Genomic DNA, 26,264 nt, shown 5'->3' with positions numbered 1-26,264 from the left:
ACAGAAGATCTGTTTATCAAAGGTTTCGTCACTGCAATTTAGTTGTCACTACGGTAACGGTAACATGCTGTATGTCCGCAGGTACAAACCCGTGGATCATAAGCTCATCCTGTTGCCCCTGCGCGAGGCATTCGAGGATCTGTTCTCTCAGACGTACTCGCGCAAGCAGAACATCACCTTTCTAGGTCACGTGCAGACCTGCTTCCGAGGCAAACGCTGGCAGGATCTGCTCAAGCTCATGGACCACGTGTGCAAGTCGGCTCTCACCAAGGAGCTGCAGGAAAAGCCCAATGGTAGCAGGAGTCTGTTTTCACACTTTAGCCACGTTTATATGTGAATGTGGAAGGGATCTGTCACAAATGTGTGTGTGTGTGTGTGTGTGTGTGTGTGTGTGTGTGTATTTAACAGCTACGTTGCTGCAGCAGCAATGGGAGGCGCTCGCTCTGAGGCTCAGTCAGACTCAGGAGCAGATTCGAGCTCGTGAAGCGGCGCTGGTGTTCGCCTTCGTCGAGGTGAAAGCACACGACACACATCTGTCCTGTGGAAATGCAGGCAGTTTTTTTAAAGGCTGCAAAAATAAAGACAGACGTAGATTGGAAGTCTCTAAACAAGCTGTGTTCATTGTGTGTGTGTTTTTAGGGTACACTGGCACAGGCAGTCAAGAAGGGAGAGTGGATCCTGCTTGATGAGATCAATCTGGCAGCGGCCGAGACCCTGGAGTGTCTGAGCGGGCTGCTGGAAGGCAGCGCCGGCTCTCTGGTGCTGCAGGACCGAGGAGATACAGGTAGTGCATATAGGAGTTTAAGGAAAAAGAGGCTTGCCAATCAGTATGACGTACAGCGTGACCCAATGACTCAAGTTTCTTTGTTGTTTATACATTTTCTCTGACTGTAATACAAATCCAACCTGCAGAACCCCTTGTGCGCCACTCGGACTTCCGCCTGTTCGCCTGCATGAACCCGGCCACTGACGTAGGCAAGAGGAACCTGCCTCTGGGAATCCGCAACAGGTTTACCGAGCTCTACGTGGAAGAGCTGGAGTTCGAGGGCGATTTACGCATCCTGGTCTCTGATTACCTCAAAGGTCTTAACTTCAACCGAAGCACCATCCATGGAATCATCAGGTTCGGCACGGCACTGAATCGAACTGCGTGAACGACTCTTTAAACTGTTTAGAATCTTCTTTTTCTTTCTCACACTGTGATGGACATGGCAATTCAAATGTCAATTTCAAATGTCTGTTTTTGTGTAGTTTTTATTTGGCCATCCGGAAGGAGGCGAATTCCCGCCTGGTCGACGGCACAGGACACAAACCTCACTACAGTTTACGCACGCTGTGCCGTGCGCTCAAGTACGTCGCTACGAACCCCTGCTACAACGTCCAGCGTTCTCTTTACGAGGTGCGATATGCTTTATATATACGTTATGCCTGTAAAACGGCTCCTGGAAATGTCCTGTACTTTAAGTGTGTGTGTGTGTGTGTGCAGGGTTTTTGTTTAAGCTTTCTAACACAGCTTGATCGCAGTTCTCATCCCCTGGTGGAGAAATTGGTGAAGCAGTACATCTTAGGAGGAAATATCAAGTGTCTTAAACAGGTAAAACACCACAAGGAACAAATTGTGCTATTGTGTTTTTTGTTTTTAACTAAAAAAAAGCTTTAGAAGAACTTTGGCTGTGGTTTAGAATTATAACTATAATCAGTTCATCATTTCCTAGTGCAAAAAAAGCATGCAGTAAATAATAACCTGCTAAAAACAATCCGGTCTCGTCTCGATTCTAACTCCATCTTCTCGCCCAGCCGATCCCAGAGCCCGAGGCTCGCGGCTGTCTGCAGGTAGAGGGCTACTGGTTGAGTCAGGGTGACATGGATCCTGCACTAGACCCTAGCTACATCCTCACTCCATCCGTGCGCCTCAATCTCCGAGACCTGGCCCGCGTGGTGGCTGCTGGGTAATAATGCCATGCTCTTATACGCCGTTTAACTCTAAAAGGTCTGTAATATTTGATGTACAGTAAATCTATGATTTCTGGTGTACAGCATCCACCCGGTGCTGATCCAGGGCGAGACGTCGGTGGGAAAAACCAGCCTGGTCAGGTGGCTAGCGGCTGCTACGGGGAACCAGTGCGTGAGGATCAACAACCACGAGCACACCGACATCCAGGAGTACATCGGCTGCTACTCCTCCGATGAGCACGGGAAGCTCGTCTTCAAAGAAGGTGCAGAGTTCTTCAGTGTCTGTGTTTTTAGTCAGCGTGAGCAAGTAACCGTAAGACGAATAGGAAGAGCAGGCCGTTATTATCAAGTAATAATAGCTAGAAGTCACATGATCTGGCCATCACAAGCTAAAGGATTTTCCTGTGTGCTTTTCCACTTAAGGCGTCCTGATCGACGCCATGAGGAAAGGTTATTGGATCATCCTGGACGAGCTGAACCTCGCTCCGACCGACGTCCTCGAAGCCCTGAACAGGCTGCTGGACGACAACAGGGAGCTCTTCGTTGCCGAGACGCAGGAAGTCATCAAGGCACATCCGCGATTCATGCTCTTTGCTACTCAGAATCCTCCAGGTCTCTACGGCGGCAGAAAGGTAGCAAACGACGAAGGCGCAAAACCTCTCGATTGTTTCTGTTTCGAATTTTATTTGTTATTATTTTGGCTTTTTTTTTTAGTCTTGTAGTGCATGTAGAGCTCATGCCTAATTCCTGCGTCGCTCTAGGTCTTGTCCAGGGCTTTCAGGAATCGCTTTGTGGAGCTGCATTTCGATGAGTTACCCAGTGAGGAGCTGGAGACCATCCTTCACCAGCGCTGCAGCCTTCCTCCATCTTACTGCACCAAACTGGTCAAAGCCATGCAGAACCTTCAGGTGAGCGCCTCGGAACACAGGAACGATAAACGCGGTTTACAAAAGACAGTAGATATATGTTAGCAAGAACAACATGGAATAGTTGATGAACAAACTATCTAAAGTTACATCACACGTGACACACCGTGTACAACCAGGTTCATTGTAAAAATGCTTGATGCTCGTGTGTGTTTTAGTCCTTGCGGCGTGGTTCCAGCGTGTTCGCCGGGAAGCACGGTTACATCACGCTCCGAGACCTGTTCCGATGGGCCGAGCGCTACAGGCTGGAGGAACAGACCGACGCCTCACGTGACTGGCTGCAACATCTAGCCGACGACGGTAAGCTTGCCTCGAGAATAATTACGTGTTCGTTCGCCTCGATTTATTAGTATTTATTTTTCCCTGTGTGTGTGTGTTGCTCGTAATTCCGCGGGTGATGATCTGCACCGTTTTTGTCGTGATCAAGGCTACATGCTGCTGGCGGGCCGTGTCCGTAAACCAGAGGAGGCTTTAACCATCCAGAACATTCTCGAGAAGCACTTTAAGAGGACCATAAACCCAGAAGCACTGTTCTCTGAGGCTCAGGTCACCACCCAGTTCAGTAAGTTCATCCCAGGACACACATTCGCACTTTAAACTGGACACCACAGTGGAGTCACATCGCACGTGGTCGATCCCACTTTGTTTAGGAATCTTGTCTTCCGCCATAATAGTTGCCTGGGTTACGTATGTATGTGTGGGGCGGAGTTATCAAAACAGGGGCGACACCCATTTGGGTTAGGGGCGTTTTTTTTTTGGTGATTTCAAATGTCAACGTTGGCTTTCAAACATCGTGCACCGCACCTTTAAAGGGCGTGTGTGCTGCACATTTTATTTATATATATATATAATATTTAATATCTGCTTCTGGTTTGATCCTGAACTCCCCTGAGTACCACTACAGGAGAAAGAGGCCACTGTTTATAACACTCATTACATAACCAGGGTTTCCTGGGTTAAAGGTGCGGTGCACAATGTTTGAGAAACGCTTCAGAAAACTGAGTCGGGCCGACAAACAAAACAAACTTGTAGCCAATGAACAGAAAGGGGCGTGTCTTGTCAATATATGGAGGAGAGAGGGCGGGCATGTGTGATATCAGCCGAAAGCGATTGAAACATTGACATGGAGAATAAAAGCGGAAAGCGCAAAACGCGAACATTGTGCACTCCACCTTTAAGTGAATCCCAGCTGGTTATTGATGGATGACGAATTTTGTTTTTTATCCGTCACTAAGGTGTGTGTGTGTGTGTGTGTGTGTGTGTGTGTGTGTGATCGGCAGGTCCATTTGTGGCTAGCATTGCTGGCATGCCTGAGGAGTTTGGTCATGTGGTTTGGACAGAAGGAATGAGGAGGCTCGCCGTGCTGGTGGGCCGCGCACTTCGTTTCGGAGAGTCTGTCCTGCTGGTTGGCGATACTGGGTAAAGAAATAAATGATCTCTAACTACTTGATTGACGTCACTGTAATTATTTATTTAGTCGTTTACATGTTTTTCCGCTTTGTTAAACATTTTAAAAAGGTTCCATGACTCTCATGTGCTTTGGGAACTTTTCATATTTATATAGTTGAGAGGTAATGTATTGGTTCCTTTAGGTGTGGTAAGACTACAATATGCCAGCTGTTTGCTGCTCTGGCTGGACAGAAGTTTTTCGCTGTGAACTGCCACCTGCACATGGAGACATCCGACTTCTTGGGCGGTTTACGGCCCGTCCGACACACCGGAACACGGCAGGTAGGACACACACGAGCTCCGATAGCCAATGTTCTGTCCAGATAAACCGAAGTATTTGCTGTTTATTATAAACCCGTGTGATCGTCTCGTTTGTCTGGAGTTATTTTTTGTTGTTGTTTTCATTCCCAGTCGGAATCTGAAGACGGCCGTTTGTTCGAATGGCGTGACGGACCCTTGGTGCTCGCTATGAAACAGGACGGAGTGTTTCTGATGGATGAGATCTCACTGGCCGACGACTCCGTGTTGGAGAGACTCAACAGGTCGGTAAAACGTGCGCAAACACCTCCATAATCCGACAGCATGCCTTCTTTTCTCCTGCTCAGCTTGTGTACACTTTTCCTTCCTGCTTCTCTCTGGCCTTCTGCAGCGTACTGGAGACAGAGAAATCTCTGGTGCTGGCGGAGAAAGGAAGCGGCGACGACGACGACGTCGAACTCCTCATCGCCGGGAAGAAATTTCGACTGGTTGCCACGATGAACCCCGGCGGAGACTTCGGCAAGAAAGAGGTTTGTTCGGAATCGAAAACTGACTCCCTTTTGTTTTAGTATTTTTTCCGATTTAGGAGAATGTTCGCTCTTTTATTTTGTACTTTAAAAGATAACTCTTTTTTTTTTTTTTTGTACGTCCAGCTTTCACCAGCATTGAGGAACAGGTTCACCGAGATCTGGTGTCCTCAGTCTAACAGCCGCAGCGATCTAATGAAGATCATCCAGCACAACTTGCGAGCAGGGCTTTCCTTAGACCAACATGACCATCAAGGTGGGAGCAGGACTCGAGGGATGAGCGTTCGACCGATTTCTGTATCGAACCGAGTTTGACTACTCGTTTTCTTTCTCTCGTCTCAAGGCAAAGACATCGCCGAGCTCATGTTGGACTTCATCGACTGGCTCACCAGGCAGGAGTTTGGCAGGCGATGTATCCTAAGTGTGAGGGACATCCTGTCATGGGTGGACTTCTTGAATGCCGTGTGCGAGAAGGACGAGGATCGACACGAGCCCAGCTTCATGGGCGTGGAGGAGATGCAGGAGCCGGAGTGGGACCAGAGGCTGGATACGGTCACCGCCTTCATCCATGCCGCCTGCCTCATTTACATCGATGGCATCGGATCAGGTTGTTGTCTAGAATAATGTTCATCTAACCCTTTTTTTTATATATGTTTATATTATATGTAGTAATTTATGTGTAAAAATAAACATAAATCTAAGTCTGTATATTAATGTGTGAATAAAATACAACAGAGACAAATTTAGTTTTTAATCGTCTGTGCAATCAGTTTTCCCTGTTCTGTAGATATTGAGCTTAAAATCTGAACAAACTTCAATGGCCTTGCACTTTTGATCGTCTGTCTGTCCGAGTAATAACCTGGTGCTTCCTGGTCCTCAGGGACAACGGTCTCAGCAGCAGAGAACGTAGCGACGGCGAGGAAGGCGTGTCTGGCTTTTCTGGAGACGAAGCTCCGCAGGATCAGTAAACTAGACGAGAAGATGCAGGAGGCTCTGAGAGTTTACGACACCAGCCTGGTCAGAGAGGCACGCTGGGGGGACGACTTCTTTGGCATCGAGCCCTTCTACATTGTAGCTAGTGAGCAATGCTAACTAAATACTCTGGATCTCCTTCTATCTAGCAAGCTTCAAGTTATACAGTCGGTGCTGTCGTCGTCGTTGTACAGTTGCTTATAAGAATCATTTTGTTCCACAGATCCTGAGAGCGAAAGCCGCAGTCTGTTGGACTACACCCTGAGTGCGGGCACGACAGCAGTGAACACCATGAGGATCTTACGGGCGTTAAAGCTCCAGCGACCCGTCCTGCTGGAAGGTTCACCCGGAGTGGGCAAGACCAGTCTGGTGGCTGCGCTCGCAAAGGCCTCAGGGAACCAGCTCATCAGAATCAACCTCTCTGAACAAACAGTATGCAAAGACAGTTGCTTTTATACATATTTTCCGCAAGAGAACTTGACTTGAAATCTAGACAAAATAATCCCATTATATTGAAATGTGGGTGGGGATCAGTATAGTTTGTAAAATTATTTACTACCTATTAAATAAAGGGTTAAAATAAACACCAGCCCAGACTTTAAGTACCCCACAGTATGCTATTGAATCCCAGACGAGGCTGTCAACCAAAAGGCCCTTAAAGGTGGGGTCTCGGTTGTTTGAAAGCCAATCAAGACATATAAAATCACCAAAACAAACACGCCCCTAACCCAAATGGGTCCCACCCCTGTATTGATAGCTCCGCACACACACACACACACACACACACACAAAGGCATATATTAGTTCTGTGTAACAAAGCGAAACCAACGTTACTCACCTATCGAGAAGGAAAAAAGCGCCTCGGCGTCTTAAGTAAAGTCGGCCACATATTCACAGGTCGGAGTTTCCCCGAGTCAATAACTCCTGAGCTAAACGCTGTTACTACACAAAACGCGGTTGTAGCTGCGTCTCTACATTACTACGATAGAAAAGAGGTGTTATTTGTGTAGTAACAGCGTTTAGCTCAGGAGTTATTGACTCGGGAAACTCCAACCTGTGAATATGTGGCCAACTTCCTGCTCCTTCAGTTCTCTCCAGCGCTGGAAAGCTGATCCTATATTAACACGTCCTACTTCTTGCCTTATCGTAAGTCTTTCTTCTCTTTCTTTCTTTGTTTTTATCCTCCATGTCAATGTTAAAACCGCTTTCTGCTAACGTCACACATGCGCACTGAACACTCTCTCCACCCATATTGACAAGCCCCGCCCCTTTCTGCTCATCGGCTACACGTTTTTGTTTTTTGTTTAGCTTGTCGTCCCGACTCCCGGTTTTCTGAAGCATTTCTCAAACATCGGAGACCTCACCTTTAACTGTCCGTACGACGCTACCACCGTCATGTTTCTCCATGGAGCTGTTTACACAGCAACTTTGTAGTTTTCTCCATGTTTGTCCAGTCAGAGCAGCAGAATCACTAATAACATCAAGTTTCTAAATAAATAATTGAACCTTTCAAAATGTCTGTGTTCTTTGGTCGAATCTCTTCAGTGTAAATACCTCCTCAGTTCGATAACGATACTTTGTGGTCGGAGATGCACATGATGGGTTACTGTATGTAACTGCATACTTTTTTTTTGTTCTATTTGTTTAGGATGTTACAGACCTGTTTGGAACAGATCTTCCAGTAGAGGGCGGTAAAGGAGGAGAGTTTGCATGGTGCGATGGGCCTCTCCTGGCTGCTCTAAAGGCTGGGCATTGGATCGTACTAGATGAGGTAACGTCATGAGGTGTAACAAATAAAGTTTTAGCAGCTTGCATTACAACAATGCTAGTGACCTTTTTATGCCCGCGTGCTCGTCGCTTAGCCGCAATTTCAGCGTCCGCCGCGATGTCGTTTGTATTGAGAGCGTTTCTGTGTGTTTGCCGTCTTTGCCGCACAGCTGAACTTGGCCTCGCAGTCGGTCTTGGAGGGACTGAACGCCTGCTTTGACCACAGAGCAGAAATCTACATCCCCGAGCTAAGCATGCGTTTCCAGGTCCAGCATGAGAAAACCAAGGTCTTCGGTTGCCAGAACCCCTTCACACAAGGAGGAGGTCGCAAAGGTCTCCCCAAGTCCTTCCTCAACAGGTTTACACAGGTGTGGATCTCTCATGACTAACAACAAACAAACCCCTTTCTTTTACTTCTTAGGGTTTAATTTGCACCCCATATTATTTCTGAGCTGATGTTTAATCTGGTTCTCGCAGGTCTATGTGGACCAGCTCACCAGCGCCGATATGCAGTTCATCGGTAATGCCATCTTTCCAAACATCAGCGAGCAGATCATCTCTAAAATGGTTCAGTTCAGCGACAAGGTAAGAAATCTAAATCAAATCCATTGTCATACGAAACTGAATAAATAAAAATGTGATGATCAATAAACTATAAATAAATGCATAGATATATTTCATTTAATTAATCAATATTTTATGGAAGGGGGGGGGCACGGTGGCTTAGTGGTTAGCACGTTCGCCTCACACCTTCAGGGTTGGGGGTTCGATTCCCACCTCCGCCTTGTGTGTGTGGAGTTTGCATGTTCTCCCCGTGCCTCGGGGGTTTCCTCCGGGTACTCCGGTTTCCTCCCCCGGTCCAAAGACATGCATGGTAGGTTGATTGGCATCTCTGGAAAATTGTCCGTAGTGTGTGAGTGTGTGAGTGAATGAGAGTGTGTGTGTGCCCTGTGATGGGTTGGCACTCCGTCCAGGGTGTATCCTGCCTCGATGCCCGATGACGCCTGAGATAGGCACAGGCTCCCCGTGACCCGAGAAGTTTGGATAAGTAGTAGAAAATGAATGAATGAATATTTTATGGAAATAAATCTTAATTATTCAAGATTTAAAACTTTATCAAATTCACATTGTTCCGACATCAGAATAAAACCTATTTGTTATTATTTTGTAATGGGGCAGGTTTCCCTCTTCAGGTTCCTCTGTATTTTAAACCATTCAGTCAACAATTCACACATTTACATCGAACTTCTCCTTCTCTTTCTCGTCTTCTCAGCTTGTGACCCATGTGGCAGTAGAGAGGAAATGGGGTCAGAAAGGAGGACCGTGGGAGTTCAACCTGCGAGACCTCTTCCGCTGGTGTCAGCTGATGCAAACCGACCAATCGCCCGCCTTCTATAACCCGGGTCAGCACGTGGGACTGGTGTACGCAGACCGGATGAGGACGGAGGCAGATAAGGCTCAGGTAGCCGTGTCCGCTCGTATTCATACGGACAAATCGCCGCATAACGTTTGAACTGTGGTTTAACTGTGTACGTGTTTTGTCGTCGCAGGTGCTTTCTGTGTTCAGGAAGGTGTTCGCTGAAGATTTCGACCCTCACTTAGGCTCCAGGCAGTTCCACATCACTCCTCTGAATCTGCAGGTTCGTATTTACATCTAATCCATTTCCCGGTCACAAGAAATATTAACTTTACCCGAGCAAATCGAACCGTTTTCTCTTCACGCCGTGAAGGTGGGCTCATCAGTACTCCAGCGCAGCGGTGGAGCTCCGGTCGTCTTGGACCCTCCTCTGTCGATTACTCATCAAGCCCTGCGGCCTCTGGAGTCTTTAATGAAATGCGTCAAGATGGGCTGGATGGCCATACTGGTTGGTCCCAGCGCCAGTGGGAAGAGCAGTTTGGTGCACCTTTTAGCCTTGTTAACCGGACACAGGCTCAGGGTGATGGCTATGAACAGCGCCATGGACACTACCGAACTCCTGGGCGGGTTCGAACAGGTCCGAAGGCCGATCCAGAGAAAAATTACACTCTGCCGTACCTTGTATCCGACTCTAACGTTTTTGTTTTTTTTTCTTCTTCCTCAGGTGGACATCATCCGGCCATGGCAGCAGGTCTTAGAGAGCATGGACTACGTGGTCGCCATGGTGACACGGCGAGGGCTTATGTCTCTGGATGGGGCGGTTCAGGACACAGAGTTCCTTCTGAGCACGTGGAGCACTTTCCGTCGCTGGCTAAAGGACGAAGGACTCGACACGGCCGACGGAACCGTGACGTTCGAGGCTCTGAACAAGCTAGAGGTCATCATTGTGCTGCTGCACAAACTTAACACCAAGCTCAAGGTCTTTACAGGTACAGCAGGAAAACGTTGGTTTGACACTTTAACATTAAGCACCTAGAATTCAGGCATGACAGTTTAGGTGCTGCCGAAGTCAGTAAACCTTTTAATCCCGTTTTCTGCCGCTGCAGACATGTCGAAGCTACAGATGGACTTCACGCTGCTGAAGGAGCGCTTGGCGCAGATGGAGGACGGCTGGAGTCACGGCGGTTTCGAATGGCTGGATGGCACCTTGGTTCAGGCTCTGCAGGCTGGAGACTGGCTGCTTATGGACAACGTCAACTTCTGCAGGTTATAAACTGCTGCTTTAATAATCGCCAGGTCCACCAGAGTAGATCTGGTTTGTTATTTTTTTTATGTTATTAAGCACAAATTGATGTATTACTTTTAGCCATCGGGACCCGTGGCTGCTTCCACCATCATGCTTCACTTTTAACTATTATTGCGTTGGTTATTTTCCAAAAATTGCACAATTTAAATGTTTTAATCCGTCTGTAGCCCATCTGTGCTGGATCGGCTGAACGCCCTCCTGGAACCGGGCGGGTCTCTGACCATTAACGAGCGTGGGGTCATAGACGGAACGACCCAAAGCATCACTCCACACCCTAACTTCAGGTACATACCTAAATAAAACCTTTACCAACATCCTGGCTGAGGAAAAAAATACTAATTTCAAATAATCGTCTACTTCATTTTCCTCCTCTGTCACATCCAGGCTGTTCCTCACCATGGACCCTGCACATGGAGAGATCTCCCGAGCTATGAGGAACCGTGGTGTGGAGATCTACATCCCAGGAGAGAACGAGGGAGTATGTTGGGACTCGCTGGACCTGAAGACCATCTTGCACACGATGGGATTAACTGGAGATTGCGTTTGTGACCTGCTGATGACCGTTCATGCCGAGATCAAGTCCGGCATCTGGGGTGAGAAATGAGCACACACAGTCTCACACGACTCGTCAAGGCTGAAAAAAATGGCTTCTAAAGTATATCAGTAACTGTTTGTGTTCCCAGACTCCCCTTCATCCTCAGCGTCATCCCTGCTACATGCAGCTGCGTTGTTGTCCAGTCAGCTGCAGAGAGGTGTGGATCTGCCCAGCGCCATGCTGCAGGCGTGCGGGGAGGCGTATGCCCTCTGTCAGCGTACAAACGCCAACCAAAAGGTGTGTACACACACACACACACACACCATACGGTCACATACTGGACCTACCGTGTGAGTTATGGCTTGATGTTATGACTTTCTTTTTTCCTCAGCTGGCTCAGGAGCTGATAGAGAGGCAGTTGGCGGTGTTGGACTCAGAAGAATGGGGCAGTGGGCTGTTGTGTGCAGGTGTGTGGCCAGATCGAGTGCCTTCTGCCCTGCAGTGTACAGAGGACTCGTGTTTTTCCGGCGTCCAGCGAGACGGCCAGGTTCTCCTCTACTGTCTGAACAAGCTCAGCCTTCACAGCAAGAGGTCTGACAAATAGTCACACTATGCGGTCCCACAGCAATAACGTTTATTATCTGGGCTTCGTTCCAGCGAACATCACCTCACCATCATCTTTCAGCGTGTCGGTGTGAGTAAACGTACGTTCATGTGTGCACACAGGACTCGCCCGCTGAGCCTGACCGACTTTCAGAGGGTGATGCAGAGCAGCACAGCGCTGGAAAGCCTGCAGTTTTCTCCAGAAGGCGGCGCAGGCGACAGCATCAGCGATGCACAGCAGCTCCTCCCCACAGCGGTGAGGATCCTGACTGAGAGAGCCTCCCACAGTGACTGGGTCCTGCGTACCAGCTGGCTCTCGCACCTCGCCAAAAGCTACAAACATGTACCAGGTACATCAGAGCTCTAGAACTATTAATAAGTCGATCATAACTTTGTTGTGTTCCTTAAAGTGTTTTTCTTTTTACTTTTGAATACTTAAAGGTGTGGTTAGTAAAAAAAAAAAAAAAAAACAGGCCTTGAAAACAGATACCTTGAAAAACTCTAAAGCCCGATAATTAAATATGACATTTTTCTGGCCCAGAAATGATCTCTGCCTCTGTCCTTTGTTTTATGAAGGGAGATTGGAAATGTGTCTCATCTTTAATTTCTGTTGCAAGTTATAATAATCTAAAAACTACATACCGCCCCTTTAAGGTCCTATTTTAGGATGCCTTCTGAAATGCATCATTTTGAGGCAATCATAGTAGTGTGTGTGTGTGTGTGTGTGTGTGTGTTTGTGCACAGAAGCGGCACTGATTCAGCTGGAGGCTGGGAATCAGGCTCTCAAAGCCATCTTCAACAGCAAACTCGTTGGGAAAGGCAAATACCTGACAGAGCAAATTCAACCCCACAGCACAGGTATGTATACACACACACACACACACACATGTGCAGTCTCCAATAAAGCCATAATAAAACATGTACAACTCCCAAAAGTCCTTATTCCTGTCCTCAGATGACTACAGGATCCTCGTAGACATGCGCTGGAACAAACAGTACCTGGACATCTTGGCTAACACCTGTAACTTTGAGGATGAGGAGCGATGTATGGAGTTTATGGAGGCTCTGTATGCTGTCGCCAACAGGTCCGATTCTAGCTTTGTATCTATTTAGATGTAATGACCGAACACTGAATCAACACAGATCTAATCGTAAGCTTTGAAGCAGCCTGAATTGACTAGAATACATTTTTTTCCCTCTATAATCTTTCAGGATCATAATATTGATGGACCGAGAGGAGAGAGCAGCTTTATGCAACAACACAGGAAATGCATCAGCCAGTAACAGTGCTCTAAGACTGGCCACTGCCTTTTCTAAAGGTACTTCAGTACAAGCTTAATTAAAGGGGAAAAAAAGTTTTCCATATTTCCATTGTATTAGCATCAGTATTAACATATTAGTGCTTAAAGCGTTGGTTTATTGATGCCACTGCTGGGCTCCTGAGCAAGGACCTTAAAGGTGGGGTCTCCGTTGTTTGAAAGCCAACGTCGACATTTGAAATCACCAAAACAAACACGCCCCTAACACAAATGGGTCCCACCCCTGTATTGATAGCCCTGCCCACACATACGGGGCGGGGCTATCAATACGTAACTCAGGCTACTAACAGAAAGAAACGTGTCTATCACAGCTGAAGGGAAGAACAATACGATTGTAGATAAACAAACAAGCAAAAATGCCACACAAGCATAATCATGTAAAGGACAAAGGCATATATTAGTTCTGTGTAACAAAGCAAAACCAACGTTACTCACCTATCGAGAAGGAAAAAAGCGCCTCGGCGTCTTAAGTAAAGTCGGCCACATATTCACAGCTTGGAGTTTCCCGAGTCAATAACTCCTGAGCTAAACGCTGTTACTACACAAAACGCGGTTGTAGCTGCCTCTCTACATTACTACGATAGAAAAGAGGTGTTATTTAGTAACAGTAATGTAGTAACAGCGTTTAGCTCAGGAGTTATTGACTCGGGAAACTCCAACCTGTGAATATGTGGCCAACTTCCTGCTCCTTCAGTTCTCTCCAGCGCTGGGAAGCTGATCCTATATTAACACGTCCTACTTCTTGCCTTATCGTAAGTCTTTCTTCTCTTTCTTTCTTTGTTTTTATCCTCCATGTCAATGTTAAAACCGCTTTCTGCTAATGTCACACATGCGCACTGAACACTCTCTCCACCCATATTGACAAGACACGCCCCTTTCTGCTCATTGGCTACACGATAGTTTTGTATTTGTTTAGCTTGTCGTCCCGACTCCGTTTTCAGAAGCATTTCTCAAACAACGGAGACCCCACCTTTAACCCTCAAGTGCTCGGTTGTGTAAAATAAGTTACAAATGTAAGTCTCTCTGGATTTTGGGCTTCTGCCTATTACCATAAATGTAAACGGTAAAATCTAATGTCTCTTAATGCTGTTTAAGTTGTACAAATGAATTTGCTGCTTGAAACACGACTGCTCCAAATAACGAGGATCTTTCTCCAGTTTTCAGTTCAACAATCCAGATCCAATTATTTACTTCTTTTTATTGGCTTTTACACGACATTCTGCTTTGTGTTTCTAAAGGAACAGTAGATATTGCACAGTTGCCCCATCCAGTCCTGGTGCACCTGCGCTCTTTCTTTGACCTGTGGGACTCCTTCGTACTGCAGGCCGTACAGACGGACCAGCCCAACATTTCAGACCACCTTATGTTTGAGGTGAGAGACTCTTTCCTCTCTTTCTCCCTCTTTATACACACACACACACACAGCATGCTCACATTGGCATACAGTGCTGGAAAGTTAATACTACTACTACTACTACTACTACTACTACTAATAATAATAATAATATAATGTGGGGGGGAGTGTGTGTTTGTGGGTGAGTGTGTGTGTTTGTGGGTGAGTGTGTGTGTTTGTGGGTGAGTGTGTGTGTTTGTGGGTGAGTGTGTGTGTTTGTGGGTGAGTGTGTGTGTGTGTGTGTAAGTGGGGGTGTGTGGGTGAGTGTGTGTAAGTGGGTGTGTGTGTGTGTGTAAGTGGGGGTGTGTGGGTGAGTGTGTGTAAGTGGGGGTGTGTGTGTAGGTGGGGGTGTGTGTGAAAGTGTGTGTGGGGGTGGTGAGTGTGTGTGGGGGTGAGAGAGTGTGTGTGTGTGTGTGTGTGTGTGTGTGTGTGCTTTTACTAGCAGGTTAAAACTCTCTTATGGTTTGCACAGATTCTGCAGCTGCTCCAGTGGAGAGACCATTTCTGGAACGTGTGTAACTCCTTGCCAGCGGACAGCCGTGGCATCTGTGTGCTCTCTCTGCACTGGCAGTGGGTCCACAAACACCTGGTACTACGGTTACCTCAGCTCCTGATGGGCGACGGAGACTACGAGTGAGAATTCTAATGGCACTCCGTTGGAGGCTGCCTGATTTATTTTAATTAATTTATTTATTGAGCAAATCTCTTTTAAAAAACACAACTACTCATCGTGTGTATTGCAGAGGGCAGCAAGAGCTGCAAACCATCTCCACCACGATCCAGAATACACTCTCAAGCTCGGTGTCAGTTGCGCTGGCACTAAAGAGCATTCAGAAGACTCTGGGCAAGCCTCTTCCATTTAAGGTACGAAACGTGAGGTAACTTTGTCGAATAAAGTACGTGACCGTGAAAGTGACGGATGTGCCGTATTTTTTGCAGTTGGAGAGCGTGGCCGAATGCTCCGCCCATCTCCGCCTCCTCAGCAAGGCTCTCGACGTCAGGGACTTGTGCCTGAGTGACAGAACCCCGTCGCTGTGGAAACAGGGACTGGCCCGCCTCCGGGGCGTCGCCATGAGAATAGACTGCAAGGAAGCGCTTCTGGAAGGCTGGGGTCTGGTCCTGCAGGCTAACCTTCTTCTCGATCCGATGAGTACCGGTAAGTCCTTTTGCGTGTGTTTTTCAATTTGAACTTTTTGCACATTTGCATTTGATTTTCTAAAAGTCTGGAATTTTCAGGTGTGCTGGAGAGATTACGTACGTGTGTGAATCAGCAGCAGGGACACATGGCCTCCTGCGGACTGCTGGGTTCACTCTGTGATGCCGAGATCGATGCCGAGGAGGACATGTGCGACGGCGTAGGTCCAGACCGCGAGCTGTTACTGAGGCTGGCTCGCAGGGCTCAGCTCTGGCCTGTGCTGGAGGAACTCGCTATCCTCAACCAGATGAAAGTGACCGCAGATCTCCTACACCAGTCCGTCACACACAGGTACGATGTGAGATTCTTAGCCCAGGTCTCTGGTTTCATTTCATCGTGTAGTTTATGAGCAGCGTTTCTGCCTCACCGTTTGTTCCACAGAGGGAGTAAAATAGAGGAGGAAGACCTACAAAGATCCTTGTCCAACCACCTGCGCTTCTGCATGCAGTCCACCCCGATGAACATCCGTCTGCTTCAGCCACTCTGGTTCCTTCTCAACACAAAGCGGGTGTGCACAAATGACCTCTGCGTAATTTACAGCCACTTTTCTATAATGAGTAAGAGATTACGTTAATGCTGTTAATATTCTACACACGATGACCTTGCTGTCTTCAGCCTGTAGAGGAGCTGCCATTAGTGTGGTGTGAGCTGCTTTCCGAGACACTGGCAGCGCTCTGGAGCGGCAGTGTGACCACAGATCCTGAACGCTGGCTGAAATGGAGCCCTCTAAATCCAGACGACGAGACCAAGAAGAGCTTCCGATCGCTACTGGGGCCCTCGGATACGGTGTGTGTGTGTGTGTGTGTGTGTGTGTGATTTGTATTTATTGTTCAAAACACTTGGTGGCGTTTGCTATAGAAGTGTCGTGTAACTTCTTATACGCAGGGTCCAGGCATGCTGAGCCGAGCCGTGTGGTCCAGATGCGTGCTGGGAGTTTTGAGCAGCAGCGAAGTGGGCGGGCGTTGGGACCCATCAGGCTCCTCCTTCCTGGCGTCATCCCGGGTGACGCTGGGCGAGTGGAGAGAGAGGATCGGGCAGCTCCAGGATCTCAGCGCCGTGCTGTGGGACAACCTGGCCATGTCCGAACTCGCCGACTTCAGGTAGAAACGTGTATACGAACACACCCTCGTCTACATTTATCTTAAACATCGTTTGGAAAATATCTTCTCTCTAATTTCTAAAAGTTTTGCGTATGACAAAATATCTTTATTCCTTCTCTGTAGATTAACAGACCGCAGGTTGCAGGGCCTGGTGTTGTGCCGTCAGTTGCACGCGCTCTCAGACCTGCTGTCTCCAGGGTTACAGGAGAGCTATGCAGAATCCTGCGATGCACTCATTGAAGGCGAGGACCCCATCGGGGCAGCACAGGGCATTCAGGTCGCCCTCCGTGAAGGCCTGCCTGAAAACCTTCTCCCAGAAGGCTTCCTGGAGACATTAGTGACTTGCTTAACCCAGTTCTCCCATAACCGGGCGTGTGACACAGTCCAGCTGGCCCGGTCTGGGGTATTCTGGGTAAACATGGGCCTGCTGCAGATACAAGTTTGGGTTCCGCAGACCATATTTGACCCGGCAGTAAAGAGGGCTTACAAACTCAAATACGCACAAGATGAGGTGAGCCGAGCTTAACAGCCTTTTACAAAAGATCCCCCGACCTCGTTTATTTAGTCTGTCTAAATAGGAGTTTATTCTCTCTCTCTCTCTCGCAGCTTTCTTTACTTCAAGATGAATGGAATGGGCGGAGTCTGTCCTCGCAGCTGCTCACGGGGGTTCATCTCGAAGAGAGCAGCACCACCGACGTCTTCCAACATCCCAGAATCAGGTAGGACTTCAGATTTTAGGAACTACATTATATAAAACAATAGAATTGAGCAAAATGGACGGATTTAAAATAGTGTAAAATGTTTAATATCACTGGTTTGTGTGTGTGTGTGTGTGTGTGTGGCAGGTACCTGTGGATCCGCATGCAACAGGTTAAAGAACAGATCTGCGAGCTCGGGCGTAAACAGGCATGCCGGCCGGCCGAGCCGCAGTACGGACGCCTGTATCAGGAGCTCCAGCACTACCTGTGCAGCATCGGGCAGCCTGCAGCAGTGGGAGACCTGCTGTCACACCTGCTCAAGGCCCTGCAGGGCTCCGGCCCCAAATCCCGACCAGGCATCCAGGGCCTTTTAAAGGAAGAAGCCGTGTGGCAGGCATCCCAGCAGCGTTTCGCTCAGCGCCTGTCCGACGAGTACCCGCTGTACCCGGACGTCGTGGTGCCTTTACGCTCCGCTATTCTGCAGCTGCAGCACGGTATGCGTCTTCTGGCCTCACAAGTGGCCTCTACGCTGACCTCACTACCAGGTCTCCCACGTCTCGTCTCTACGCTGCTGGCTTTCCCTGCACCACCACTGACTTCTGCGCTGGAGCGCGCCCAATACCTGTGCTCTCGGACATGCATGGACACACTCCGAGGACTGGGGAAGGTGCTTCCTGACTCCGAAGTGACCCGCGTGGTCCCAGAGCCTGTCACGTTACTGCTCAGCGCTCTGTTGTGCCTGCAAAGCCATGCAATAAGTGCAGGAGAGCTTGGGACAGAGGCACAAACTCTACTCCGACACGTGTGTCAAGTGAGTATGTGAGCGAATCTCAGGGAGAAAATTTAACAAATAGTTTGAAATGCTACAACACCAGAGTACCGTTTATTTGTGGGATGTGTTGGATGGTGTTTGTTTAAACATGCTGTGTCCTCGTTCAGGCGTTGGTGAACGAGTGGGACGAGCAGGAGAGGAGAGCAAGGGAGAAAGAGCAGAAGGAGGCCAGTTTGTATCGCAGTCGCTCTAAACTACACGGAGGAGGTCTTAGTGAGGAGCAGCAGGAGGAACGCGACTTCAGGCGCTCCTTCCCAACCTACCACAAAGTGAGCGACACCTAGAACAACTCCTCTGTACATCACAACCTCCCTGATTCACTTGTGAACGAGTTACTTGCTGTTGAAATCAGTAATAAATCAACATTTTTTTTTTCTTCAGGATTTTGCCGACATCACCGCAGAACCCAGTCTGGAGCAGCCAATCATTATCGAGGATGATGAAGAATGTGACGGGGAAACAGAGTCCAAAGATAACGGCGTCTTCCAAACGTCCAGCTGCCAGAACACCGTCGTCCAGGTGCATCAGAAACTGTGCCTGGCTTTCGCACGGTCTCTGTGGTACCAGTCAAATCCCCCGAGCAACCGGAGCAAAGACCACCTGAGCGCTTTGGTCATATCTTACCAGATCACTGCACCTTTAATAGCTCGCTTCTATCATGTAATGGGTAAGGAAATAATGTGGAGAGTAATGGTCATAATCCGAAGGTCAGTTCTATGTCATCAGTGTCCTAAGGCTGAGTTTCTGTATGCTTGTCTCTGACCAGACTGTGAACTGGATCCTCAGCTGACGGGATCTCAACTGCTGCTCAGCTCCGTGCTGCAGAACACAGTCCGTGGCTCCGGAGGTCCTGCCGGCCTCATCCTCCAGAACGAAGGACCGTACGACTTCTACCGGGAGCCGAATATGTGCCAGGCTCGGTTGTGCCTTCCCGCCATCGAGCAGCTGGCCCGTGCCGTTCGCCGGCGTCTAGACGACTGGCCCGAACACCCGGCACTGGTGCAGGTGAGCTGAGGATCTAAACCGAGAACGTACCGGATTGTTTGGTGTGCTTATTGATGCCATGTTATTTCTGATGGTTCTCAGATCACCGTGGTGGTCGAGAGGATCCTGGGGTTCAGTCTGTCCAGCCCACTGGCCAAGTTCCTGAATGGGCTGGAGATCTTACTCAGCAAATCACAGGTGAGGACACACGACGTTTGGAACGTATCCGACCCAATAGGAAACATGTTCGACACACAAACACACTCTGTTTGGTCTCATTTTTCTCTCTCTCTCTCTTTTTTCTCCTCTTTTCTCTCGCTCTTTCAGGACTGGGAGAATAACGCCAGTCGCTCTGTGTCTCTGAGGAACGAGCTGGAGCCCATCACACAGCTCATCATCCAGTGGAGGAAACTGGAGCTTAAGTATGTACAAAACGTTCCAGTATCAATTCGGGACTTTTTTTTTTTGTATCCAGCAGACGATCTGGAACGGATCTGTAGTTTAGATCAATCGCTCTGATTTTCCTGATTATAATGTTAGCACTCATCGCCCCAGCTTTAAGAACTTTTATACACTAAGTACAAACCTGTTTGCAGTTGTTGGTCAAGCAGTCTGGATAACGCTTTGAGGCGGCACGCAGAGAACTCCAACAAGCACTGGTTCTCCATCTACCAGCTGATCGAGAGATATCTGCAGGACAAAAGGACCGACAGCAAACCTGGTACAATTTCAGTTTGTCTATCAGTTCAAGTGGGGACAATTTTTTTTTGTTTAATGCTAAATCTGGAGTCTTCCACCTGAATTTTTTTTTTCCCCTGTTTGTCATTTTGCCCTTAGATGCGAAGGACGGAGGTGTGAAGGAGTTGCCCCTGCCCTCGGTTTCATCCACACTGCAGGGCTTCGTGGAGGGATCCATGCTGGGTGAATTTCACACACGCCTGTCCATGCTGCTTGCCTTCCACTGCCATGTATTATTGGCTCCCAAACAAGACGGTCATGGTGAGCGACTGCTTCCTTCCTGCTTGTTCTTCATTTAGCCCAGGGTTAACAAGCAATCCTGGCTTAAAGGTGCGGTGCACGACGATATATGAGTTGGGCCGACAAACAAAACAAACGTGTAGCCAATGAGCAGAAAGGGGCGTGTCTTGTCGATATGCGGCGGAGAGAGTGTTCAGTGCGCGTGTCTGACATTAGACGAAAGCGATTGAAACATTGACATGGCGGATACCTGGCGTTACCTCTGCCTCGGGTTCTAGGTGTTGAGCGTCGTCTTCCGCGTGAAACGGAGCTAAACCTTTCACGCTACAACACACAGTACTACAACAACACATCTGCATTACCACAGTATTACTCATTGTGTTCATTTATTGATGATAATCTCCCCTCGGTCAGCTGCCACAGCAGGTTCCGCCATTATAGTTGCGTATGTATGTGTGGGGCGGAGCTATCAAAACAGGGGTGACACCCATTTGGGTTAGGGGCGTGTTTGTTTAGGTGTATTCAAATGTCAACATTGGCTTTCAGAGATCGTGCACCGCACCTTTAATAACGGTTGGATAACTACAACAAGTCTCCGCTTTAAATAACGGCATGTTTCACATCAGCGAGGTCAAACGCCAACATCCAAGGTTTCTGTATCTGTTCGACGCACGTGCCAGCGTTCAGACACCGATCGCTCGTCCATGCGCCGTGTGTAAAACATGACCTAACCTAGAGATGTTTACAGTCCATGTGATCAATTTGAGGTGGTACTTCTGTCACATTTCATACGGCCGCTGGCTAAAAACTCCACGTTTTTCTCTCTCTCAGCCTCGCTGTGTAGTTTGCTGTGGAACCTACACCAGTATTACACCCAGTTCTCTGACAGCGTCCAGGCCAGGATCACGCAGCTCAGAGCGCCCGTCGAAAAAGAGCTCAAGGCAAGTCCAGATGAAATAAACTGCTTTAATTCTGTACTGTGGGGAAAAAACCTATAAATCACTGGGGTTTTTTTTACATTAAAGATATTGCTATTGCTTCAATTTTACTGTTTTATATAGGAGACTTTTTTTTTTTGGTTGTATGCAGGACTTTGTGAAGATCTCCAAGTGGAATGATGTCAGCTTTTGGGCTATTAAACAGTCTGTGGAAAAAACACACAGGTCAGGAAAACCAAAAAAAATCTTAATCCATTGTTTTTATTTTGTTGTGCTGCGGTGACAGAGCAATAGAAACACTTTCCACTTTTTAAATAAGAAAGTAAATAGAATCGTGTAAAACTACACGATAAACCGTTTATTGTTACCTGTTGTTTGTTATTTGTCCATTTTTCTGGGGAATCAAAAGCTGGTGTATTCCAGTACTGCATGTAATAATATCTTTCGAAGTTCTAGCTATAGAATAACAGGAAAAAAATATAACGCTGCTCTCAGGACTTTGTTCAAGTTCGTGAGGAAGTTCGAGACGGCGATGGCCGAGCCGTGCGCTTCCTGGCTGGTGGAGCCAAAAAGCACCACAGACAACATGGACGTCGTGGACATTCGACCAGAAGACACACCACTGCACCAGCTCCACCGCACGCTCAAGAGCGCCCTCCCCGGACGGGGCAGAGACCAACAGGTGAGACGTCGTGCGGCACATGATTTTTAGATCTGTGGGTTATTTGCCTGCTCGACGTCATTTTGATGACCGGTTCGGTTTCAGAGCGACGGTCTCGAGGAGGTCACACGTAGCAAGGAGCCGACGTCACTGCAGGCTCGTCTACCCACGCTCACGAAGAAGATGAGGAAGATGTGCGTGCGGATGGTGAAGAAGAGTCCTCTGCCTGAGCTGTCCGAGGACCTCGATCAGTTTACAGGTAAAGTTCTGACGACTGGATGGAGTTTATTTCATGCATGAGCCAGCGAAAGGTTAATGTAGGTGGTCATCCGTTCGTCCTACTGTGTGTCCGTGCGTCTAGCGGAGATCATCGGCAACGTTCAGGCGCTGCAGAGTCTGACAGTGGACCGCTCTCTGGAGCAAGAGAGGCAGAAAGCCGAAGCGAAACACATCCTGCTGCAGAAACAGAGAGCTTTGGCCGACCTCTTTAAGATGCTAGCGCAGATCGGTCAGTGCTGCAGTAAACTTATTGTTATTATGTTAGATTCACATCATTAGATTAGATTCTGACACTTAAAGTTTCTCTTTTTTTTTTTTTTAAAAAAGGTCTCTCGTATCGCAAAGGCCTGATGTGGAGTCGTACAGCAGATCCGGAAGAGCCGCTGTTTCTGCAGCCGGTGGAGATGAGAACCACTTTGTCCGCCCTGAGAACGCAGGAATCCACAGAAAACACGTACGTTCTTCGGATCTGCTTTCCTACTGCGGAAGCTCCTGCATCGATATTACCGTCTGTGGTGATTTATATTGTCTCATTCGTTCTGAAATAAAAAAAAATTCACTTTTGTACATTTTTTTCCCCTCCTCTGTCTAGTCTGTTCGGTCAGATGACTGGCGCCTGGGACGGCTGTCAGAAATATTTCTACCGCTCCTGGGCCAGACGGAACGCCATGCAAGCCGCAATGCAGGCCGCCGTAAAGGTTTGCACTTCTTTTTTTTTTTTCGGATATTACGATAAATAATTCCAGTCGGCAAATTCCGGATGCATTCAAGGACCATCCGAGGTACATTTAGTGGCACAACCCCGTTAAAATACTAAAGTAAAGCTCACAGGGAATGTTGTTGCTTAATTACTGCATTATTACATGTAAAAGCTGAGCGAAGGTACAAGCAGTGCAGTGGTGTGTGTGTGTGTGTAGGAACTCGGTCTGGGTAACATGGAGCGATGCCGAGGCTTCTCCTCTCACCTGTTCAAGCTGCTGCTCAGGCAAAGGCGTCGACTTGCCAAAATAACGGAACGCTTCACGGATCTCAGGTACGTTTGTTACAGAGAGTCATTTTCGTTCAGGTCTTTTTTTTTTGTTTTTTTTTTTTATTCTCACTGCATTTCCTATTTCTCGTCCTTTAAACCCGGCAGAAGATTGATTAACACCATACAGGACGTCCGAACTCAGATGACCTCAGGAGAACAAGAGAGCATGCTCCCTCCTCAGGACTCTCTGAGCGGCTGGGTGGCGAAGGCGAGGACGCTGGCGCAGCAGTGCTGCGTGGCTCTGCAGCAGATCTCCTGGGTGTTGCACAGCTGTCCCGAGGGCTCGCCTGCAACCCTGTGCCAGTCCGGCGAGGGCGGGCAGGGCGAGGCAACGCTGAGCCACCACACACCTCTGTCGGCTCACCTCCAACCTCAGGCGTGTCTAATGAGGCGTGGCGAGGCCAGCTGGGTGGAGGCTGTGAACAGCATAGAGGCTTTACAGAGCGAGAGCACACAGCTGAAGGACAGGCTTAATGCCCTGGGGCACGAATCCACCCAGACAGTGATCCAAACCAGGTGAAACTCCGAGCTGTAGATATATTGTGTCTAAAGTGTCGTGTAACGTTGACTAAACCTTTTCTCTTCCCCAGGAGACATTTAGAGGAATGCAGCTCATGCGTGCATGGATTGGGGGAGCTGGGTGACAGGATGGCGTCTGTAGAGAGCCTTTTTAACCTCGATAGCGGCGTCGTGCCTCATTCACAGCCGTGTCTGACGCGAGGCCTACGTGCCATCAAGACCGAGGTGGACGCCTGCATCAGGGAGTTCACTGCCTGGAAATCACGACCGCTACCGCACAGAACATCATCCAAGCGTGAGCCTCTTAGAACCTTCTAGAACTTCACCAGACCAGAGAAATATTCTAAACCACCATGTCGATGTTGATCAGTTTCCTGCTTCTTCTCTGTTCTCCTGCAGGTTCCGCCACGGCGTTCCGGGCCGAGTTCTCAGAACAGCTGGAGAGAACCATAAATACGGTCCTCTGTGCCATACAGGGTCTGGTGAAGAGGAGAGAACGAGAGGAAGAGCAGCCAGAAGACAACAGGAAAGGTGTGCACTCGTGTCCAAAACAGTACACAAGCGGCCAAATTATATACACAAAAAAAAGACCCTCTAAAATGAGGTTCTCGGTCATTTGAATGAAAACGATTAACGTTGGAATAGAAAGAATCCCTGCACACACTCTGGATCTGTGTGTTTCTGTTGCAGAGAGCGACTCCGAAGCAGCCGAGGAGCTTCTGAAGCCAGGACACCTGAGCCGCTTACTAGAGGACGACCTGAGTGGAGACGTGTCGTGTCTCTCCCTGGCTGAGGTCACGGGGGTCACGGAGAGGTTGCTGGAGAGGCTGCGATCCTTCAGAGACACATGTTCATCACGGCACTTAAAGGTGGGGTCTCCGTCGTTTGAGAAATGCTTCAGAAAACTAAACAAAAATCAAAACAAACGTGTAGCCAATGAGCAGAAAGGGGCGGGTCTTGTCAATATGGGTGTTCAGTGTGCATGTGTGACGTCAGAAAGCGGCCGACTTTACTTGAGACGCCGAGGCGCTTTTTTCCTTCTCGATAGGTGAGTAACGTTGGTTTTGCTTTGTTACACAGAACTAATATATGCCTTTGTCCTTTACATGATTATGCTTGTGTGTCATTTTTGCTTGTTTGTTTATCTGCAATCGTATCGTTCTTCCCTTCAGCTATGATAAAGACACATTTCTTTCTATTAGTCGCCTGGGTTACGTATGTGTGTGTGTGGGTGGAGCTATCGATACAGGGGTGGGACCCGTTTGGGTTAGGGCATGTTTGTTTTGGGGATTTCAAATGTCGACATTGGCTTTCAAACAACGGAGACCCCACCTTTAAGGGTGGGCTTTTCCTTCGTTAGATCTCTTACAGTCTGAAACCAGCCTAAGGTCCATGTGCATACATGTTTACAATACGAATGCATCCACAGTCTTCGTGTGTGTGTGTGTGTGTGTGTGTGATGAGCAGGAGATAAAAGAGGCCTGCAGGGATCTGACTCGCCTGGAGCCTATGCTGTGTGTGTACTCAGAGCTGGTGCGCTGGTACATGGCGATGTGTATGGGAGCTCACCGCAGCACGGGCAAGCTGTTGTCTGTCCTCACCAGCATGTTCACCGAACTCGCTCAGAAGGTAGCGTCAGAGAAATAAACCGTGCCTTTCTAATCGTAACGAATGCCGACGCGAAATGAATTTGATCTTCAAGGACATCTCACTTTCTCTCAGGGATTTTGCCTGCCCCAGGAGTTAATGGGCGGAGGCGACGGAGAAGGATCTACGGAGTTCCATGACTACGAGGGCGGGGGGATCGGAGAGGGAGAGGGCGTCAAAGATGTCAGCGACAAGATCGAGAACGAAGATCAGGTAACGTTCGTTCAAATCCAAAGGGAAATCGGGGGCATTTTTAAGCAGAGGACGTAAATGACACGAACGCCTTGGCGACGTTCGGTTTCAGGTCGAAGACACGTTTCAGGAAGGACAGGAAAAGAAGGAAGAGGAGCCTGACCAGCGAGATATAAAAGACGAAGACGACGCCATCGAGATGTCCGAGGACTTCGACGGGAAAATGCACGACGGGGAGATGCGAGAATCAGGTGAACGTTATTTCCGTTAAGGTGGTTTACCGGTTAAAGCGTGACGCGTTTATAAGCATGAGATGGTTTATTGGTTTACATCCAGGTGATGAGGAAGACTCCGATAAAGATGAGGATGAGGAGCTGGATAAGAAGATGGGAGACCTGGGAGACGGACCGTCCGACACCCTCGACGAAAGGATGTGGGGTGACGACGACGACGACGACCAGGACGGCAGTGACAAGGAGGAAGAGTCCGGGCCAGGAATGGACCAGGTAATGTCACGGGATTGTGAATCCAGAAGAAACTCAGATTACAAGTCATTTGAACAGATTAGACGGGATTAGACGCTTCAGTGGAGCGCTTGTTTGGATTCTGCAGGGAGAGTCCGAGTTGGTTGCCAAAGACGACAACACAGAAGCCGGAGAGTCGAACAAAGACAAGAAAAACAAGGACAAAGACAATCCGATGGACGACCAAGACGAGAGGGAGAAAGTCCACGAACAGGTCGATGAGGTAAGCGTTTGTTGGTTTTGTTTAGTTTTCTCACATCCATGCTGTTGGGTTTCCAGAAGATCCTGCACTCAGAAACAGCCTTAAGTGATGTAACGTCTC

General features: G+C 48.3%; 1 protein-coding gene across 2 annotated transcripts in view; it reads left to right on the top strand.

The window, feature by feature from the left end:
• Positions 1-26,264, top strand: part of mdn1 (midasin AAA ATPase 1) — a 41,866-nt gene that overhangs the window by 9,138 nt on the left and 6,464 nt on the right. Inside the window, exons 16-86 of one of the 2 annotated variants that reach the window (XM_047818064.1) lie at positions 82-293; positions 409-512; positions 640-784; positions 913-1,123; positions 1,252-1,399; positions 1,487-1,594; positions 1,798-1,949; positions 2,038-2,216; positions 2,377-2,585; positions 2,715-2,861; positions 3,038-3,179; positions 3,307-3,441; positions 4,160-4,298; positions 4,472-4,610; positions 4,740-4,870; positions 4,978-5,116; positions 5,240-5,369; positions 5,457-5,720; positions 5,994-6,191; positions 6,309-6,517; positions 7,734-7,856; positions 8,023-8,220; positions 8,330-8,437; positions 9,126-9,314; positions 9,403-9,492; positions 9,583-9,846; positions 9,934-10,198; positions 10,316-10,475; positions 10,683-10,799; positions 10,900-11,108; positions 11,199-11,347; positions 11,442-11,641; positions 11,777-12,003; positions 12,398-12,511; positions 12,609-12,738; positions 12,866-12,972; positions 14,211-14,344; positions 14,838-14,998; positions 15,109-15,229; positions 15,305-15,521; positions 15,602-15,851; positions 15,942-16,068; positions 16,176-16,346; positions 16,446-16,660; positions 16,784-17,171; positions 17,267-17,379; positions 17,506-18,169; positions 18,298-18,459; positions 18,572-18,857; positions 18,957-19,195; positions 19,277-19,372; positions 19,502-19,596; positions 19,771-19,895; positions 20,027-20,173; positions 20,984-21,093; positions 21,242-21,315; positions 21,586-21,772; positions 21,857-22,010; positions 22,113-22,259; positions 22,358-22,484; positions 22,623-22,728; positions 22,948-23,063; positions 23,166-23,576; positions 23,651-23,874; positions 23,979-24,110; positions 24,270-24,448; positions 25,047-25,208; positions 25,302-25,439; positions 25,531-25,669; positions 25,755-25,924; positions 26,031-26,165. In XM_047818064.1, coding sequence (XP_047674020.1) covers positions 82-293; positions 409-512; positions 640-784; positions 913-1,123; positions 1,252-1,399; positions 1,487-1,594; positions 1,798-1,949; positions 2,038-2,216; positions 2,377-2,585; positions 2,715-2,861; positions 3,038-3,179; positions 3,307-3,441; positions 4,160-4,298; positions 4,472-4,610; positions 4,740-4,870; positions 4,978-5,116; positions 5,240-5,369; positions 5,457-5,720; positions 5,994-6,191; positions 6,309-6,517; positions 7,734-7,856; positions 8,023-8,220; positions 8,330-8,437; positions 9,126-9,314; positions 9,403-9,492; positions 9,583-9,846; positions 9,934-10,198; positions 10,316-10,475; positions 10,683-10,799; positions 10,900-11,108; positions 11,199-11,347; positions 11,442-11,641; positions 11,777-12,003; positions 12,398-12,511; positions 12,609-12,738; positions 12,866-12,972; positions 14,211-14,344; positions 14,838-14,998; positions 15,109-15,229; positions 15,305-15,521; positions 15,602-15,851; positions 15,942-16,068; positions 16,176-16,346; positions 16,446-16,660; positions 16,784-17,171; positions 17,267-17,379; positions 17,506-18,169; positions 18,298-18,459; positions 18,572-18,857; positions 18,957-19,195; positions 19,277-19,372; positions 19,502-19,596; positions 19,771-19,895; positions 20,027-20,173; positions 20,984-21,093; positions 21,242-21,315; positions 21,586-21,772; positions 21,857-22,010; positions 22,113-22,259; positions 22,358-22,484; positions 22,623-22,728; positions 22,948-23,063; positions 23,166-23,576; positions 23,651-23,874; positions 23,979-24,110; positions 24,270-24,448; positions 25,047-25,208; positions 25,302-25,439; positions 25,531-25,669; positions 25,755-25,924; positions 26,031-26,165 — 12,313 coding nt within the window. Of the gene's footprint in view, positions 1-81; positions 294-408; positions 513-639; positions 785-912; positions 1,124-1,251; positions 1,400-1,486; positions 1,595-1,797; positions 1,950-2,037; positions 2,217-2,376; positions 2,586-2,714; positions 2,862-3,037; positions 3,180-3,306; positions 3,442-4,159; positions 4,299-4,471; positions 4,611-4,739; positions 4,871-4,977; positions 5,117-5,239; positions 5,370-5,456; positions 5,721-5,993; positions 6,192-6,308; positions 6,518-7,733; positions 7,857-8,022; positions 8,221-8,329; positions 8,438-9,125; positions 9,315-9,402; positions 9,493-9,582; positions 9,847-9,933; positions 10,199-10,315; positions 10,476-10,682; positions 10,800-10,899; positions 11,109-11,198; positions 11,348-11,441; positions 11,642-11,776; positions 12,004-12,397; positions 12,512-12,608; positions 12,739-12,865; positions 12,973-14,210; positions 14,345-14,837; positions 14,999-15,108; positions 15,230-15,304; positions 15,522-15,601; positions 15,852-15,941; positions 16,069-16,175; positions 16,347-16,445; positions 16,661-16,783; positions 17,172-17,266; positions 17,380-17,505; positions 18,170-18,297; positions 18,460-18,571; positions 18,858-18,956; positions 19,196-19,276; positions 19,373-19,501; positions 19,597-19,770; positions 19,896-20,011; positions 20,174-20,983; positions 21,094-21,241; positions 21,316-21,585; positions 21,773-21,856; positions 22,011-22,112; positions 22,260-22,357; positions 22,485-22,622; positions 22,729-22,947; positions 23,064-23,165; positions 23,577-23,650; positions 23,875-23,978; positions 24,111-24,269; positions 24,449-25,046; positions 25,209-25,301; positions 25,440-25,530; positions 25,670-25,754; positions 25,925-26,030; positions 26,166-26,264 lie in introns of both variants that reach the window. The other variant, XM_027152267.2, reaches the window with a different exon arrangement.

Source organism: Tachysurus fulvidraco, chromosome 9 (assembly GCF_022655615.1).
Source record: "Tachysurus fulvidraco isolate hzauxx_2018 chromosome 9, HZAU_PFXX_2.0, whole genome shotgun sequence".
Classification (NCBI taxonomy): Eukaryota; Metazoa; Chordata; class Actinopteri; order Siluriformes; family Bagridae; genus Tachysurus; species Tachysurus fulvidraco.
This window is presented reverse-complemented; position numbering and strand designations above follow the sequence as displayed.